Source organism: Lipotes vexillifer, unplaced genomic scaffold, assembly GCF_000442215.2.
Source record: "Lipotes vexillifer unplaced genomic scaffold, Lipotes_vexillifer_v1.1 scaffold10, whole genome shotgun sequence".
Lineage (NCBI taxonomy): Eukaryota > Metazoa > Chordata > Mammalia > Artiodactyla > Lipotidae > Lipotes > Lipotes vexillifer.
The window spans coordinates 868183-886160 of NW_006792541.1; the positions used below are offsets into that span (position 1 = coordinate 868183).

The window sequence follows — 17978 nt, forward strand, 5'->3', positions numbered from 1 at the left end:
GGCGGCCCGGAAGCGCCCGCCAGGTAGACCTGGGCGAGGCCGCACTTCGAGCGAGTCGGCTCCGGGGTGGGGCTCGCCCGAGACCCAGAGCCGAATTTCCTGGGTTCCGCGGCTGGGGGACTTGAATATTCCTGGCGGGGTGGGGGATGGGCTGGCTTTCTGTGTCTGGGTGGAGGGGGGCTGGAAGCCCAGGTAGGGATGAGGATGGGGAAGACGGTGGGCCGCGCGTCTCGCTCGCTCCCGCGGGGGCTGGAACTGAAGGGTCCTGGTCTGGGTGTGTAGACGGGGACCCCGCTCTGCGGGGCGGGTGAGCCAGAGCATAACAGCCGGCGGTGGCCCGGCTCGCCTGGGTGTGGCTCGCCCCTCCCCCACCTGCCGCAGCTGTCGGGTCCCCGTAGATTAAGTGAGCACCCGCGGTGGCCGGTGGCGGACGGACGCCGGTGGGAGAGTGGGGTGTGTCCGCGGCCGGCCCGTCTGGTTCCGCTTCTGCGGGCGGTGCTGGCGTCGGTGCCCTCGGCGCGGGCGGCTCCCCCTCCCCGGCTCGGGCGGGGGCGCGCGGCTCCTCCCTCCGGCCCCGGTGGGGGAATTAACACTCGGCAGTAGGTTGGGCTCCTTGACACAGATCCGCCATGACAAAGAGGGAGACTCGGGGACCGAGCGGAGGCACCAGCTTGGGCGGAGCCAAGGAGGGGGGTTGCGGATGGCGCGGACGGAAGGGTTTGCACTTTAAAGTCGCAGTCGGCCCGTTTTCGATTCACCCACCTCGACGTCTTAGGCCGGTTAAGGGTTAAATGGGTGCGGCCAGTCCTTGGAGCGCTGGTTATTCTGAGAAACCTAATCCATTTCGCGCTTGTACCGGAGGGGTTGGGGAGAGAAACCTTTGTACTGGTCTTAGATAATTTTCATTAGAAGCAGCGTTAGTCCGAGAGCATTTCTGAGTTCCTAGGAGAGAAATTAGTAATTTCAAGAAGAGGGGGGTGGGGAGGCTATGCGATCACAAATTTTAGTTTTCGCATCGAAACAGTCTAGTTCCCATTCAAGCTCGCTAATTGCTTGTTCAAACATAGAGGACCTGTGCCGATTTGGTTTTTTGAAAAAAAAAACTATTGTGGGATTTCCCTGGGAAGGTAAAGAAAGGGAGTCATTTCCCGTAGTGAATGATAGTGACTCTTCTGTTCATCATAAATCCTGTACCCTGTGGGACCACTGTATGGGTTAGTATCTTTCTGTGCTGCTTTAGGACCTTTCAAAAGGATATCTTAAGGAATAGTAAAACGGGGGAAATTGAAAAGTCGAAGGAGCTTTAAAATGAGAAAGAATTAGGAAGTTACGATATAAGGGCAGCTCGGGTGATAATGTATTCAGTTACATTTTGACTACTAGGAACAATGCAGTAATTCTGCATTTAAACTGAACAGTGACATCAGAAACACTGGTGACACCGGGAAGCACTTAATAGATACATTTTAGTGCTCGCAGATAGTAAGAATCGAAGTTCCAGGATTCATGGGTGTTATTTTTTAAGCCTGTGTGCATATAACAAGGTACAGATAAATGAAGCCTTAGGGTCAGTTATGTATTGATCCTTGGTGGTGGTTTTACATTCACAATATATTAAAACAAGCAGTTTGGTAATTTCTCCCAGAAAATTGGCATGCTACGATCAGCTGTTGCAAAGATCAGTGGACTTGGGGTGGGGGGGATACCAACTAAAATTTAAACACTCCTGACAAGAGTAGCTATTAACAAAGTAAAAGGACATGAATTACATTCAACTGACAGGTATCGTGATTCTGGGAACGTGATAGTGTAATGTTCTTCATAGGTGGTGTTTTCACTAAAAGCTGCCTAATTTTGGATTACTTAGTGATATTTGAAACTGGAGTTGAGATTTTGACCGAGTAAGATAATGGTTGGTTTTTAAGGCCGCCTCTTGGTGAAATGTGCTTTAACCTTATGTGAAATAAGGGTCCTGAACAAAGATGAGGTAATGCAATTTTAGTTTTGCTAAACCAGTGTTAATGGCTTTAAATGTACGCTCTGCATGCTGAGCATGCCAGTTTTTTTTTTTCCTTAGCATTCTTTTGTGAGGCTGCATTAAATTTCTTGTGTAAAGAATCTTCCATAGGTAATTAGGTTTGAGGTGTTAACATAACTTGTTTACAAAAAGTATAATTTTCAGTCTGTTTTAATGGAAAAAAATATCTAAATGCTACTTTTTTTTCCCCCCCGGCAGAACATACAGTCATGGATAAAAATGAGCTGGTGCAGAAGGCCAAACTGGCCGAGCAGGCTGAGCGGTATGACGACATGGCGGCCTGCATGAAGTCTGTAACTGAGCAAGGAGCTGAATTATCCAATGAGGAGAGGAATCTTCTCTCAGTTGCTTATAAAAATGTTGTAGGAGCCCGTAGGTCATCTTGGAGGGTCGTCTCAAGTATTGAGCAAAAGACGGAAGGTGCTGAGAAAAAACAGCAGATGGCTCGAGAATACAGAGAGAAAATTGAGACCGAGCTAAGAGATATCTGCAATGATGTACTGGTGAGAATCAAACCATTCAGTTTAGCGTCTCTATGATATAGAGTTCCTGTAATGCATATCAGTTAGGTTACTCTCAACTTTTTCTTTCTTTGGTTTTTCTTCTCCTTTTACAAATGGGGTGTTCTAGATTTCCAAGTCTTTCAGGGTGTCATTACTAAAAGATGTTAAAACAGTTGTATAAGGTAAATGCAAAGACGATTATCAATCAGTTCAAATAGATTAGTAATGTTTTTTGTTCTAATAGAAAAGGTAAAGTAATAGTATATCGTTTCAGTTATGGTTAGAATATTCGTAGTAGTTCTAGAGCTGATTTTCTTTAAAGTACGTATATGGATGCAGGAATTTTACATACCCTGTTTTAGGTACGATGTAATAGGAGACGCACTGTAGACTTAGTAGCCTTCCCTGGATTGGCCACTATAATGTTAATGTAATGAGTCAGCCATGCGGAAAACTGGCTTCACAGTTGCTTTTGCCTCTTCCTGCATTTAAGCGTTGGAGGTCTCAACTTGAACACTGACAACCACAATAAAAGATTATGAAAAACTCAAGCTTGATTTTTCCAGGTTCATTCAAGAAGTATTTTAAGTATTCAGTATCTACTTGTTGAAGCACTGCTTCTCTAAATAGCTTAAAAGAATTGAACATTACATTTTGGTTAATTTTAAAATTTTCTTACAAATGATGTTTTTCTGTGGCAGAAAAGTTTAAATCTGAGGATAAATTGGTAGAAGATCCAACCGTTTAGCATATAACAACCTATATACACTAACCAGGAGTTTTTGGAATAATATTTGAAGTGGGTTTTACTAAATGATTTCTCTTGTATTTCAGGACTTCAGGTTACACATTGGGTCTCAGTATGGCAGGGCTCTGGTATATAGAGAGATGCAGTATCCCAGTTCCTCTGAAAATCCAGCTGCACTACTTAATAATTTGAACCTTGTTTACGGAAGAGCTACTATAACGAGAGATATAGGATTATTTCTCATGTTGTGGGGTTTGGAGTTTTTGTTAAAGTTATAATGGTATTATGATTCCTTTATACTAGTCTGAGACTAATGGAATATCTTCAGTTCCTAAATTATGAGTATTTTTCTTAAATGATGATTTTCTTTAGGCTGTCTTTTTAAAGAACAATAATATTTTTTATCTTAACGTGGGCGCCAGTCTTCTTATGTGGTATCTGTCTTGTGTGTGGTTTGTTTTTGATTGCTTACTTGAAATCTCTACATTGATAGCTATCATTCATTTCTAAGATGAGAAGGGAGTTCTGGCTTTTATTGATACTAAGTGACAAATGCTCATCTTGTGGTTTGCTAAGGTAATAAGAATATTTGAAATTTGAAAATATGATGTTTTCCTATAATAAAAAACATGTGGGGCTTTTCCCACCTTGCTCTGTTTACTGATTAGTACCTGTGTACGTTACTGAGTTTTGTTCGCTCTGATGTTTTCCCTCCAATTATTAGACCTAAAAGATCAAATAATTTTTATTTTGGTTTCAAAGAGTTTGCTACAAGTTATAATTTCCCTTAAAACAAAAGTCAATTTTAGGAATAAATGGGGGACGCAGTAACATTTACCCTCTACTTACAGCTTATTTGAGATTCCAGGTAGGTATTTGCATGTTTTCCACACAGGAAGTATAAAAGGTCCTGTCATTGTGAGGATTTTCCTAGGAAAAGACTATAGCAGTTTTAACTTTACTTCCCTTTGGTGTCCTTATCAAGGAAAAAAAATAGGATCCGTGGGAGAGAATAACTGGATTAATCTCTAAATAGCTTCTCCTTGTTATGATTATTAAGGGGGTTTCATACTGGTCACTACCCATGTTCTCCTTCAGAATAGCACTGGCTTCTTACCGAGTCTAAACGAAATTTCCACTTCGAAAGTATAGATAAATGAAAGTTTAATTCCTTTATTATATAGAAGACTCAGAATCCTAAACAAGCTTTTGCTTCTAGCCTTAGTCTTCTCTAAAGTAAAGCTCCATTAGTGATCTTTGCATGGCTCATGCCTCGTAACATATAGTAGATACTCAAGTATTTGTTAAGTAAATGAGCAAAAAGGCTTCTTTTGGAAAAGAGGATAATAGAACTAGGTCAGCAGCACTGCTAATTTTCCAAGGCCTTTTCTGTTTCAACTTGGGAAAATTCGATATTTACAGATACTGTGATTCGTTACAGGCAGGCTTCTTTCTTTCCCTGTCATCTTTTTTTCAGGCAGGTCATGTTGACTCTGGAAACATCTTGCATAAAATCCCTTTTCCCCTTTTTAGTAAAATGGAAGAGTAAAATATAGCAGAACTGTTATTTCTCCTAGAGAAAAAAATTGTTTGAACTGATTTACTTGATGATTAATGAAAGTGTGCTTAATTATATCTCAATATCTTATAAAAATATAACCAGTTATAATCTTTATTACTCTGGTTTTTTTCTGAACTTTGACTTTTAATTTGAGGAAAACAAGCAGGTAATTCCTTTTCAGAATTAACATTATTGGCTGGTGACATCAGTGATGAACCAGACTTCATTGTTCTATTGAGTACCTGTATCATACTGGCTAAGAAAATATTCTCTTTCTTCCTACTAGTGGGAACTAACCTCCATGGTTCAGAGTTCTTCTGAAGAGCTCTTTAGTCTATTATTAGGTTACCGCCATTCTGGTTATGGGCACTTTATCAAGTGTTTGCTTAATTTATACCATTTACTTAAGCAGAGAAAGAGCAGGGAACATGTTACTTTGGACAAAAGTTTTAGAGCATTACTGTGGAAAATGGTCACTGGCTTTATTCTTCACAACATGGACTTCTCTTTATGCCAAACAATTTGCAGTTTTCTTCCTTGTGTCGTTAAATTGTGAACTAATGTAGTCTGCCTTTTCTGCCAGATCTTAGACCAAAAGCTCTTGTGTTCGTGGGCGAGGGGATCAACACCTCTTCTGTCTAAACTCACAAGAAGCCAAAAAATTGGGTAGTTTATCTTGAACATGATGAAATGGAAAATGAAATGAGGATATGCATACTAGATTGAACCTAATTCAAACTCAAAGAAGAATGTAGTGTCGTAAAAAGAGCTCCAGGTTTTGAGTCAAACCAACTTTTTACCATTGAATAGCCGAGTGGCCTAAAGAAATCTTCCATCCCTCAGAGAAAACTGAGCTCAATTAAATGGGAATAATTCTGCCCCATAGGATTGTTGTGGAGAAAGAAAATCAGGTACTCTTAGTGCCCCAATTTATCTCAGTTTTGGGCTTCTGTTTAAAGCAGTGACAATAGTACAAACCTGCCTCTAATAATATAGAGGTCTCTTAACTCAGGAGTCCAAGAATGGGAATTAAAAGATCCAAGAAGCCTTAAAAATTGTGTATTTTTCTAGGGCAGAGGGCCCGTACTGTCCAGCAAATTTTCAAAGGTTTCATTTAAAAATTGAAAGCCACTGGTATAAGGTAAAGAATGGCTTCCTTTCACAAATCAGTAAAATCATGAGTCTTCCATTTGTAACAGTTGGCAACAGTAGTTGTGTGATTCAGTTAACTTGACTGCGTTCCATTTTATTATGCTTCTCTACATTTTTAAGGTGTGGTTTTCAAGGTGTGGTTGCTGAGCACTGGGTTTTATCTCTAGCTCATAGAACTGCCATTAAGCAGGAGCAAGCTAGGAAACCAGGCAGCTTTGAGGTCCTTCCTAGTCTGAATACGTTAACACATTTTTGACCAGAGACGGATTTTGGCTCCAGGCGTTAGTTTCTGCAGAAATCCCCCGGTCAGTAATGTGTTAATATGTCTTAGGCTTTAAAAACTGCTATATAGAGTTTTAAGTTGAAAATTACTAGGCAGTTCACTTGTTGGAGTAAGGGCTTCTCAGAAGAATTCTGCAGTGTTATATTCATTTTCACTACTGTATATATTTACATGTTTTTGTCAATAACTGCTTTTGGTATGTTTCAGAGTACAAAGACCTTATGTGACATAGCAGATAGCAACAGTCCCTTCCAGGAAGGAGTACACTTGATAGTCTTTTTGGGAATAAAATTCAGTAGCCTTTTTAAAAGAGTTTTCATGATAACCATTAAACATTGACCCTGGTGAGGTATTTTGTATATTTGGGAAGTCTGAGGTGTGTGAAGTGTAAATGAAAGAAAATAAAGGAACAAAGAAAGGCGAGGTAGATGTTTGCCATTTGGTGGGAAGGGGAAGAATAACAACTTGATCAAGAGCAACAGGTTACCTGTCCTTTTTTGGCATAGCAATACTTAGATAAGAATGAAGTCTTTCCTGCCTGGTCTAAGAGGAGATATAGATGACCTGGAGATGTTTAGTGATTAGATGAGCTGTGAAGATAGTTAAAAGTGAACTAAGAGGAAAAGGTGAAAGGATTCAAAATTGGACTTAAAGCAAAAACCTGAGTAATGGGCTTCCCTGGTGGCTCAGTGGTTGGGAGTCCGCCTGCCGATGCAGGGGACGCGGGTTCGTGCCCCGGTCTGGGGGGGATCCCGCGTGCCGCCGGGCGGCTGGGCCCGTGGGCCGTGGCCGCTGGGCCTGCGCGTCCGGAGCCTGTGCTCCGCGGCAGGAGAGGCCACAGCAGTGAGAGGTCTGTGTACCGGGAAAAAAAAACCAAAAAAGAAAAAAGAAAAAAAAAAAAAGATACCCACTTCCAGTTATAATATCAATAAGTACTAGGGATGTAATATACAAAATGATGACTATAGCTAACAGTTGTATGATATATAAGAAAGAAAATCCCCCATTTGCGGAGCACAGGCTCCGGACGCGCAGGCTCAGCGGCCACGGCCCACGGGCCCAGCCGCTCCGCGGCACGTGGGATCCTCCCGAAACGGGGCACGAACCCGCGCCCTCCGCATCGGCAGGCGGACTCTCAAGCACTGCGCCACCAGGGAAGCCCCTGAGTAAAATCTTAAAGTAGAGGAGGAACATGCACACTTATGCATCTGCCCAAGAAAGAGGAAGCAATTGTATTCAGCCCTAGCAGAGGCTTTTGAATTAGAAAGGAGGGAAAATAAAGCTACCTTAGAGTTGTAATAGCGCATGGAGAGTAATTTTGCTTTTCACTTTTTCTTCTAAAAACCCAACTTTATCAGTAAAGAAATCTTACTGGTAACACCTCAATAGTGGTACAGTAGGAAGACCCAAGTTAGTTGTTTAATTGGAAAGTGGTTCAAGTATGTGTTCATACTTGGTCTAAACATTTATTTTCAATTAAAACAGATGTGTATGTTCATTTGCCCATTGCTAATGTGGAGCTAAGACCTTTTCTTTGAATATGCATAGATCCACAGTTTGGAAATAATTTACTAGACACCCCTAAAATAGATGCATCCTTTACAAAATGCTGCTTGAGTTTGCATAGCAGAGTGAGAACTTGAAAGCTAGAAGAGTAATCAGTTCATAATCCTAGAAATATGCAATTTTTGTCATCTTTTAGTTTGAATAACCCAAGTGGTGTGCGTGTGTCTGTGTGAGTGATGAGTGAATGTGTGACTCTACTTTAAAAACTAGTCGTTTGGCGCATTCAACTTAGTTTTCATAGGAACGCTTCTTTTCATACTTATATTTCATAACACTTAAGTAACATACCATTTTAAGTAATTATAGCCAAGTATAATGGCATAGTTCGGGAAACAAATATGGGACTCTTAATAAGGATATAACTGCTGATAGAAGCTGAAGGGAGTTCCAGAGAGTAGCCGAAAAACCTATCTGAAGTATTTAGCCCAAAGTCATGGGCATGACTGATGTTTACTTAGGAATGAAAGGCCTAATGTAAAGCCACTCTATTAGGTAAGTAGGATTTGGTTAATCCAGCAAATTAAGTGATGGTTCATTCTATCAGAACAGTAGGTGGGAACATTGCTTTATTTAAAAGTCTTTTCCAATAATTTTGCAAGAGATTAGGAGAGAGAGGGGTACTGGTTAGATCATGAAGGGTCTACTATGTTATAAATTAAGGAATGTGGGACTTAATGGCCGTACGAAACAGGCAAAGGAAGTGACACCAGATTTTGCCAACAACAAGGTGTGTTGATAGACATGCAGAAATAATTCTGCTCTTATAAAGAAAATCAGAGCTTTTGATTTGACCATTTTTTTGGATTTCTGATCATCCAGTTCTGTTCTTTGGACTTTCTCCTTTTACTAATGTCAGAAATAGATTCTCAGTGCCCTCCATCATAGTTTATCACATTCATATATTAACCTTGGGTTTTTTTTTGGAATTGGGGCTTTAACCTGTGAAAGACATAGGGGTTTTTTTCCCCCATGAATATTACCTATTTTCATATCTGATGACTGGTTCTACCACATAGAGGGAGCCCAGTATGTGAAATAGTTCTTCATTTATAATATTAAATGTTATTGGACCATTTAGATTAATTTGACCACAAGTTTTTTATTCCAAAATAGGTGATCTTTGACACATTTATATTGAAGAATATTTGTGTGTATGAGAAATTTTTTAAAAGTCAAAATTATGTGTGTTCTGATGTCAACTAAGTTAAAAACTTAATGTAGTCCATTGCAATTCTAATAAGCATTAGAATATTTTTTCTACAATTCCTGAGATATTCCTCTTGTGATTTCATCCTGGTTTCCATAGCTCTTTCTTTATTATGGTTTTACATTGAGAATAAACACTGCTCTTTAGAGGATTTAGAATTGCTGTCAATTTCAGCGTGCTACAAGCAAGAGTTCATCTTCCTTTTGAAACTACCTGTCCTTTCTAACCTCTTAACTTTTAGCACATTTTCTAGACTTAATCAAAATGACATCTTGGACTCAACTTTGACTTCATTTTCTGATTGCAAGTTATTGCTGTGTTGCCTACATCATAGGTTCTCAACCCTTTACATTGTTCATACTCATTTGTATGATGCACTCCCGTGGGTAGTACCCAGGATTATTTGCCATTGCCATTGTACTAGTTAGTAGTAGTTTTACCCCTTACCCACTCAGAAGCATATTGGCAAGAAAGTGATGGTGTGAGGAAGGGTAAACTTGACCTAATTTTAATGGACAGAAGCTAAATTGTAAACCTTTTACAGCTAGTGGTGGTCATTCACTCAGACTTGCTATCTTTACTGTTCTTTTCCCGGTTCTATGCTATATACAGACAGCTCTTACTCTTCTTTCCTTTTTATAAAACAGTGCTTTCCTTCTGTTCATTTGCTCCATCTTTGCCAGAATACCCTCTATAAAGCCTTCAGCTCTAGTTTGGTCTTCTAACTTTCCCTGACACAAGCCATTGCTAATTCCCATCTTTATGGCCCGAGGGTTTCCTGAGGGTTTCATTACTCTGATTTGTAACTTACTTACTTACTTACTTACTTGTTCGTTTGTTTATTTTATTTATTTATTTATTTTGTGGTACGCGGGCCTCTCACTGTTGTGGCCTCTCCCGTTGCGGAGCACAGGCTCCGGACGCGCAGGCTCAGCGACCATGGCTCACAGGCCCAGCCGCTCCGCGGCATGTGTCCCGGACTGGGGCACGAACCCGTGTCCCCTGCATCGGCAGGCAGACTCAACCACTGCGCCACCAGGGAAGCCCTGTAACTTATTTTAATTTTGATATCCATGTTGTTTTTGAACTTTAGAAGATTGGCTCTATTTCTTTATTCCCCTTAAAAACGGGACCATTGACATTTGTGGTATTTTAATATGTAAAGTATGCTGAAGGAATGATACGCTTAATATTTAGGTGGCACAAATTTGAATTTGGCTTGGGAGAAATGGCATGCTTAGCCACCACATTCTTATCAGTTCCCATCGTACTAAGTACATTTCTTTGCAACAGGTCATTCTCCTTTATTCTCTAGTGAGCATTTCCCTATAATGATGAAAAACTTGTATCTGTAAAAATTGCTATGCAGTAGCAGTTGTTGTTTGTCACTGATATAATTTTGCATTTTCTGGTAAGGTATAATGTGACATAAGTAGTGATGTAGTATAAAATAGTCTTATATCTTGGCAGATTTCACTAATGTTTTTCTGTTGACGTTAGTTTGCTATAGTGTGGATCTTGGGGGCAACAAAGCATGGTTAAATATATCTGACTTCTACCAGTATGGTCCTGTTGTATGGCACATTCATGTTTGTTTGTATTGGAATAGATAACTGAAAGGTTTCAGCATATAAGCTTTTTCTTTCTTTCGACAGAATTTGTGAGTTTTCTTCCCTTCTCCCCCCAATAAAAATACGGTTACTACCTGTAGCTAATATGGTATTAGCTACAGGTAGGATGGCAAAGTAAGAATGTAATGACAGCCAGTCAAATGTTAATCTATAGAGTTAAGTAAGTCAAACTAAGACTTTGTCCCATTGGTTGACTTGTATGCATGTTCATTCTTTTAAAACCTAGAAAAGGTGCAGTTTTTGTAGTATTGGAATTTCATTTATTTGAATTGCTTAACGAGTTGGACATCATTAGGGAAGTTAGAAATGTTTTAGTGGAGGTTAACTTCCATCTCGCAAACAAGTTCCAGGATCTACGAGTTTTTTAAAATTAGCGGTATTACCAGGGAACCCAGTGGTGAGTTGAATGTTTCTCATCTAAGTGATTAAATACAAATGCTCTTCTGAGAAAGACCTACTTCTCTTGTTGATCCAAGACTCATGAATTGTCAACTCATAATTATTTTTGCCCCTTTAAACAACATACATTAAACACCATTGCCCAGAATTTCAAGGGAATAGTTGGACCGCATTCAACCAAGGAACACATGATGAAAATCCTACTCAAAACACGTTACCTTTAAAATGTGATTCTGGGAAATTGACAGTTGAGGACAGTGGGTAGGCAGTAGTATTGTTAGAACAAGCAAATTCTCAAGTCAGTAATTTGATGAGTATTTTACTACGGTGTTTAGAAGATGTTTGGAAATGACATCAAACAGATCATAACACTTTGTTAACAGTAATGACTTTTCCCTTCAGTTTCCCATTTGATAGTTTCCATCTGATAAATTTAAGTCATCAGACTTAAATTTAATTGGATCATAGGGATAAGACTTGAAGAATAATCTTATGAATATTTCTAAAAAATAAACTATAATGTGTGCTGCTTTACTTTAAAGGGGTGATACAACCTAGCACAGACTCTGCAGACTTTTGGTGTTTGAATTTTTTTTAATTCAATTTATGACTCTGGGCAGGTATTACATCTCTGTGACTCTTATTTCCACATCTGCAAAATGGAAATAATAATAGCATCTACCTCTAGGATATTTTATATAGAGTTAATACATCCCCGTGGTAATAGTAGATAGCAAATATACTGCTTACCTTCTTTTGTGCTTCTTTGATATCACTTCATTGTGGCTTGATTTATTAATTTTGGATTAAATTTAAGAGAATTTTAATAAACTGCTTAAACTTTAAATGTAATATTTATTGATTACTTGCTACTTTATAAGCCCTGTGCATAAAGAAAAACATAATAAATATAAAAAGCCTCTGCTCATGAAAAGAATCTCAACAACCTAGAGGGGAAAGTACTGTGTGTTGGTCAAATTCAGAAGAGCTGGTCTTAAACCTTCTTTTTTAAAAGTGGCTGATAATCTGGTCCCACTAAGGAATTATACGTAACACACAGTGTGCATGTGCAAGTTTAAAAAAACACTATAAAAAATGAGGTTTTTAAAACAAAAAATGCTTTGTGATGGAAATATTGGGAAATGGGGCCTTGATTGGTGAGAAACTTCAACCCAAGTAGGTCAACATTAATGCTAGCTCTGAGAAGGGCTCTGGGGAAGGGGGGAAGGAAAGCCCCCTAGTGTCAGACAGTTTTAGCAGTTACCACTCAATGCTCAATAATTTCTTTTTGGTACTTTTCACCATCTTTTAATCTTTAGGAGGTACATTTCGAATATGACTAAAAATACTAATTTTCAAAAAAAACCATTTTAGAACACTCCAGGCTTTCTATCAGCATTGAGTTTTTATGTGGTTGTCTTTTGTTTCATTTTTGGTAAGAATCAGGGAGCCAAAGTACTCTGGCTTTTTAACAGGAATTAAAATGAAATTTTAGGCTGGTTTCAACATTCGTTAAACACCAGAGAATAATATATCTTGGCTTTATCAAATTCCTTGTTGCTATTTTAAAAGTTAGATGGTGCAGATTTGCCATCTATTTCTTATTAGTGGAAAATGCATTCAGTTAAGTGACTGGTCAGAGTCCTCTATGATTGCATCCTTGAAGTTAAGAAGCTCTGTCCCTTCATATCTATATGACTTTATCATTTATAGAACACCTAAAATTTTACTGTGTGCCAATATTACACAGAAAGTCTTCAAATACGCACCAAATTAGTTCTTGTCACCATCTAATTCATTAGCAGTTTTGGTGGAGCACTTCTGGAAGCAACTGGTGGAGTTGCAATTGAAAGAAAGGAAAGCAGTGCAGCCACAAGAGGGAGTAAGAGAATAATTTCTAAATGGATGGGCCTTCGTTGCAATGAAAATAGCTGCTTGCCTTTTAGAATTTTGAGACTTTAGGAATGATAAAAGTCTCAGGGGCTCTACAGAATAAAGTGAAAGTTCTGGGAAAATTCTCTGTGCACAAGGGAATTGTGCAGGACCAGAATTGTGAACTACTACGTTGTGCTATAGAATTTGAATTAAACTTCATATTGAGGATATTATTTAAAATGACATTTGTGAGGCTTTTGAGTTTTTTAATTGAATAATAAATCGGGAGGTGAATTTTATAGAATCATTGGATTTGGGGCTTGAAGGAGCATCTACCCTAGCTTTTTCATTTTCACAGATCAGGAAGCTGAAGCAAAATAAGACTTTGTCCAGTTGCATGACCTGCATGCATGTTTGTTAATCTAGGAGAGATCCTGTTGCATTTAATTTATGAGGAGTGCCCAATTTTTGTTGCATTCGAATTTCATGTATTTGAATTGTTTAATGAGTTGGACATTAGAGAAGTTAGAAGTGTTTTTTAGAGGAGGTTGAATCCCATCTTGTAACTGGAAAAATTACCACTTTGTTTAATTTCATTAAAAGTGATGGCTTTAGTTTTAGACTATATTTTAGGGTTCTATACTTAAAATGAAAAAAGCTAGAATCACACTTGAGGGCCTTGTGCCTCAAGTTCTTGGCACCTTTTCCCTTTTAGCCATCAGCATTTTTTTGTGCCTGATTGGTATGAAAGCGTACTGTCTATATCCTGGCCTCTTTTCCTTTGTGTTCAGGGAAGAGGGCCATGATAGTACAGTCTAAGACAGAGCAATGGGTTGTAGAGGCTTGGTCTTCCCCGTGCACACATCTGGTGAAATCAGGTCAAAGGAGACACTTGCCCAGCTATGTTTTCAAATTGCAGTCGGTAAATGTCTCATTAGAGGTTGATTCTTTTGCTTTATTATTCTGGGACTATTTACTTAGTGACTTTTTAAATGTATATTAATTAATGGAAATTAAATTTAACAGTATAACCAATTGTTGGAATACTCTCCAAGACAAAGTGGGAACCTCCTCTCCACCCCTCACTTTAATTTGCAAACGCATCACTTATTTTTTTATTTTTATTTTTTTATTTTGCGATACACGGACTTCTCACTGTCGTGGCCTCTCCTGTTGCGGAGCACAGGCTCCGGATGCACAGGCTCAGTGGCCATGGCTCACGGGCCCAGCCACTCCGCGGCATGTGGGATCTTCCCGGACCAGGGCACGAACCCGTGTCCCCTGCAGCGGCAGGCGGACTCTCAACCACTGCGCCACCAGGGAAGCCCCCGCATCACTTATTTTTGTGACATTTTTTTCTCCTAAATACAAGTTTTACCAGCCCAATAAGGAAATTTGAAAAACATAGATGAGCACATAAAGGGTATAAGAGTGGAGAGCAGAACTCACTGATAATGCTGTCTTCCAGAAATAGTCACTTTTTTTTTAATCACTTTTTAAAAAAAATTATTTATTTATTTTTGGCTGCACTGCATCTTCGTTGCTGTGCACGGGCTTTCTCTAGTTACAGCGAGCAGGGGCTACTCTTCGTTGCGGTGCACGGGCTTCTTATTGCGGTGGCTTCTCTTGTTGTGGAGGACGGACTCTAGCATACAGGCTCAGTAGTTGTGGCTCAGTGGGCTCTAGAGCGCAGGCTCAGTAGTTACGGCACACGGGCTTAGTTGCTCTGCCGCATGTGGGGATCTTCCCGGACCAGGGCTTGAACCCGTGTCCCCTGCACTGGCAGGCGGATTCTTAACCACTGCCCCACCAGGGAAGTCCCCTAGAAATAGTCACTATTAAGAAGGTTTTTCTTTAAAACTTTTATATAAGTGTAATATTAAGTAACCAAAAGTGAAAGTAGCTTCTTCTGCATATGGTAATTAAACTGCCTTTCTAACCATTAATTTTTTAACTTTTTATTTTGAAATAAGTTCAAATTTTCCCGTATATCCTTTACTTGATTCCCCAAATGTTAACATGTGTAACTACAGTATAATGATCAAAATCAATAAATTAATAAAATAATGGATAAAATAAACTATTATATAACCTTATAGCACTTACAAATTATACCACTATAATTGCCTAATTTTGGTCCAGAATTCAGTCCAGGATCACAGTTTGCATTTCATTGTCATGTCTCCTTACTCTTCTTTAATCTGGATCAGTTTTTCAGTCCTTGCCTTTTGCCACTTTTTTCAAGAGTACTGGCCAGTTGTTTTGTAGAATATCCTTCAATTTTGAATTTGTCTGGTGATCCATCATGAGTAAACTCAGATTATGCATTTTGGGGAAGAATTCCTGGAAATGATATTGTGCCCTCCTTGGTGCATCATATTCGGAGACCCATGTTGTTCTGTTACTGAACCATTATCTTTAGATAGGACATTATATTTTCTAATTTAAACAGCAGGGAGGACTTGTAAAAACACCCTGTGGTGCAAAAGTATCAATTTATTTTTTAAAGATAGATGCCCCATAAGTATGATTACTTTATCAAAGGTTAGAACTAAATACAGTTTGCCAAAGTCCTTTTTAAATGGGTTATGCAACTTTATAATGAATGGATTACTCTTTTGAAAGGGGGAAGAAATCCCAGCTCTATAACTTGTGATTTTCCTTTGAAATACATTTTCATTAATTGGCTTCATGTATTCTAATTGACAAGCTAAATCACAGCTACTAGCCCAGTGATTTAATTTGCATAGTGGCAGGTGGTCATTCTTTAGGGCTGAAATAAATATATAAACGGTTTACAATGAGTTCTTGTTAATTTTTTAAAGTTTAGTCTAAGGACCCTTACTCTCTACATTGTCTGATTCCCATTTAAGGAAAAAAAAAAAAAAGGACAAGTGAGGAATAGTGGTGGGGGGGGCGGGACATGTTCAGTGCGTTAGAGAAGCTTTCCTGGGGTGAAATTTAGAAGAAAGGTTTTGAAATGAATGCTACTGTGAAACACAAGAAAATCGAATGAGGAGGTGTCATGATTTTGTGTTTGAAACTCCCATCATTCCTCTTGGTGGCAGAGTTGTAGTACCAAAATCTAGGTGTCCTGACTTGCAAAGAAATTTACTCTACCTTGCTGCTTCGAACTGTCCTCCCACCCTATCTCTGGTGAAGCTTTGTAGTTGTTTGTCTCCCTTAGTTGCCCCTTCCAGAGGCATTACATAGTACCTGGCGCTTATCCAAGGGTCCTGAAAGCATATTAGGATATGCTTTGGCTGCCCTTTGGCTGCTGTTTCTGAATATATGTGCTTAGTACAGCACCCAAACACCTGTCATTTTTGAGCAATTTCTAGGTCTTTAAAGAAGCAGAGAACATTGTTCCTTTTTGAGCAGAATATTCATTATCTAACCTATAATATCAACCTCAAGTTTTATTACGTTTTATCTTTTTTTTTTTTTTTTTTTTGGCGGTACGCGGGCCTCTCACTGTTGTGGCCTCTCCTGTTGCGGAGCAACAGGCTCCGGACGCGCAGGCCCAGCGGCCTTGGCTCACGGGCAGAGCCGCTCCGCGGCACGTGGGATCTTCCCGGACCGGGGCACGAACCCGCGTCCCCTGCATCGGCAGGCAGACTCTCAACCACTGCGCCACCAGGGAAGCCCTACGTTTTATCTTAACTATATATTTAGAAGTTTGGTAAGATGATGAACTTTTTTTTTAATTAATTTTTGGCTGTGTTGGGTCTTCGTTTCTGTGCGAGGGCTTTCTCTAGTTGTGGCAAGCGGGGGCCACTCTTCATCGCGGTGCGCGGGCCTCTCACTATCGTGGCCTCTTTTGTTGTGGAGCACAGGCTCCAAATGCGCAGGCTCAGTAGTTGTGGCTCACGGGCCTAGTTGCTCCATGGCATGTGGGATCTTCCCAGACCAGGGTTCGAACCCGTGTCCCCTGCGTTGGCAGGCAGACTCTCAACCACTGCGCCACCAGGGAAGCCCAAGATGATGAACGTTTGGTAGTCTCGATGTTAGGCTTTTCTCCTTTAAGATTGTTCTAAGTTTCCTCTGCTATATTTAAATGAAGCAGTTCAAATTAGTCTATAGATTCGGCCCGGGGATTTGATGTTTGAGTGCCTAATATGTGCAAAACGTTTGTCTTTAAGGAGCCTGTAAGTAGGTTAAGAATACATGTGTGAAAAGTCAAAGGTGCAAAATCATAATTATTTTAAATTACACTTGCTCTGGATAACATGTTGCAGAGCATGAGATATAAAGTTCAAAAAACAAAACTCTTCTGATGTCATCCCACTTCCTCAGAGGTAATGTCTAATCTTTTTTGTATCCTCCTGGGAACTTGCAGTGCCCACGTAAACAGTTCTGTCCTTGAAGAATATACACAGGTAGGATCATATACAAACTATTCTGTAAGTTGAACCCACACACTTTGATGTATATCTTATGCTTCATTCCATACTGGCACGTACCGCATTCTTTTTAACGTGGGTATAGTGTTTGATGAGTGTAACAATTTATTTAGCTAGTCCATTGTTGATATTGACAGAAATTGGGATATTTCCTTTTGTTTTTCCTTCACTTGAAAGCTCTTCAGACCTGGGAGGTACAGAAAATGTAGACTAAACAATATTTTTGAGAATTGGCTTGAGGGAGAACATAGTGTTAGAGCTGGGTATATTGAAAGGTGAATGGTACAGATTACTTTAAGTCAGTCAACAATTCTTAAGAGTGATCTGTGGACCCCTGGGAGTCCTGCTGGGGGGGAATTCATGAGGTCACACCTATTTTCTGTCTCTTTTACAGATGAGAAATCTGAGGCCCAGAGAAATTTCAGAGCTTCGTCAAGTTGACATAGCTAGTAAGCAGTGAACTGGGATTTGAACATAGGTAGTAAGCAATGTAAGCTTGTACCTTTTACAAGTCTGCTGTAAAAAGAACAAGTACTAACAGAAAATGTTTCCTTTATCTTATGTACTTTGATATAATTTAATCCTGTGGGTTTGTTTTTGTTTTTGTTTTGC

The 17978-nt window shown here is 39.6% G+C and overlaps 1 protein-coding gene across 3 annotated transcripts in view; it reads left to right on the top strand.

Moving 5' to 3' along the window:
* YWHAZ (tyrosine 3-monooxygenase/tryptophan 5-monooxygenase activation protein zeta) overlaps window positions 1–17978 on the top strand; it is a 36039-nt gene that overhangs the window by 4953 nt on the left and 13108 nt on the right. For all 3 annotated transcript variants that reach the window (XM_007465733.1, XM_007465731.1, XM_007465732.1), the window contains exon 2: window positions 2237–2541. In XM_007465733.1, the coding sequence (XP_007465795.1) occupies window positions 2248–2541 (294 nt within the window). In that variant the 5' untranslated portion in view covers window positions 2237–2247. The remainder of the gene's footprint in view (window positions 1–2236; window positions 2542–17978) is intronic.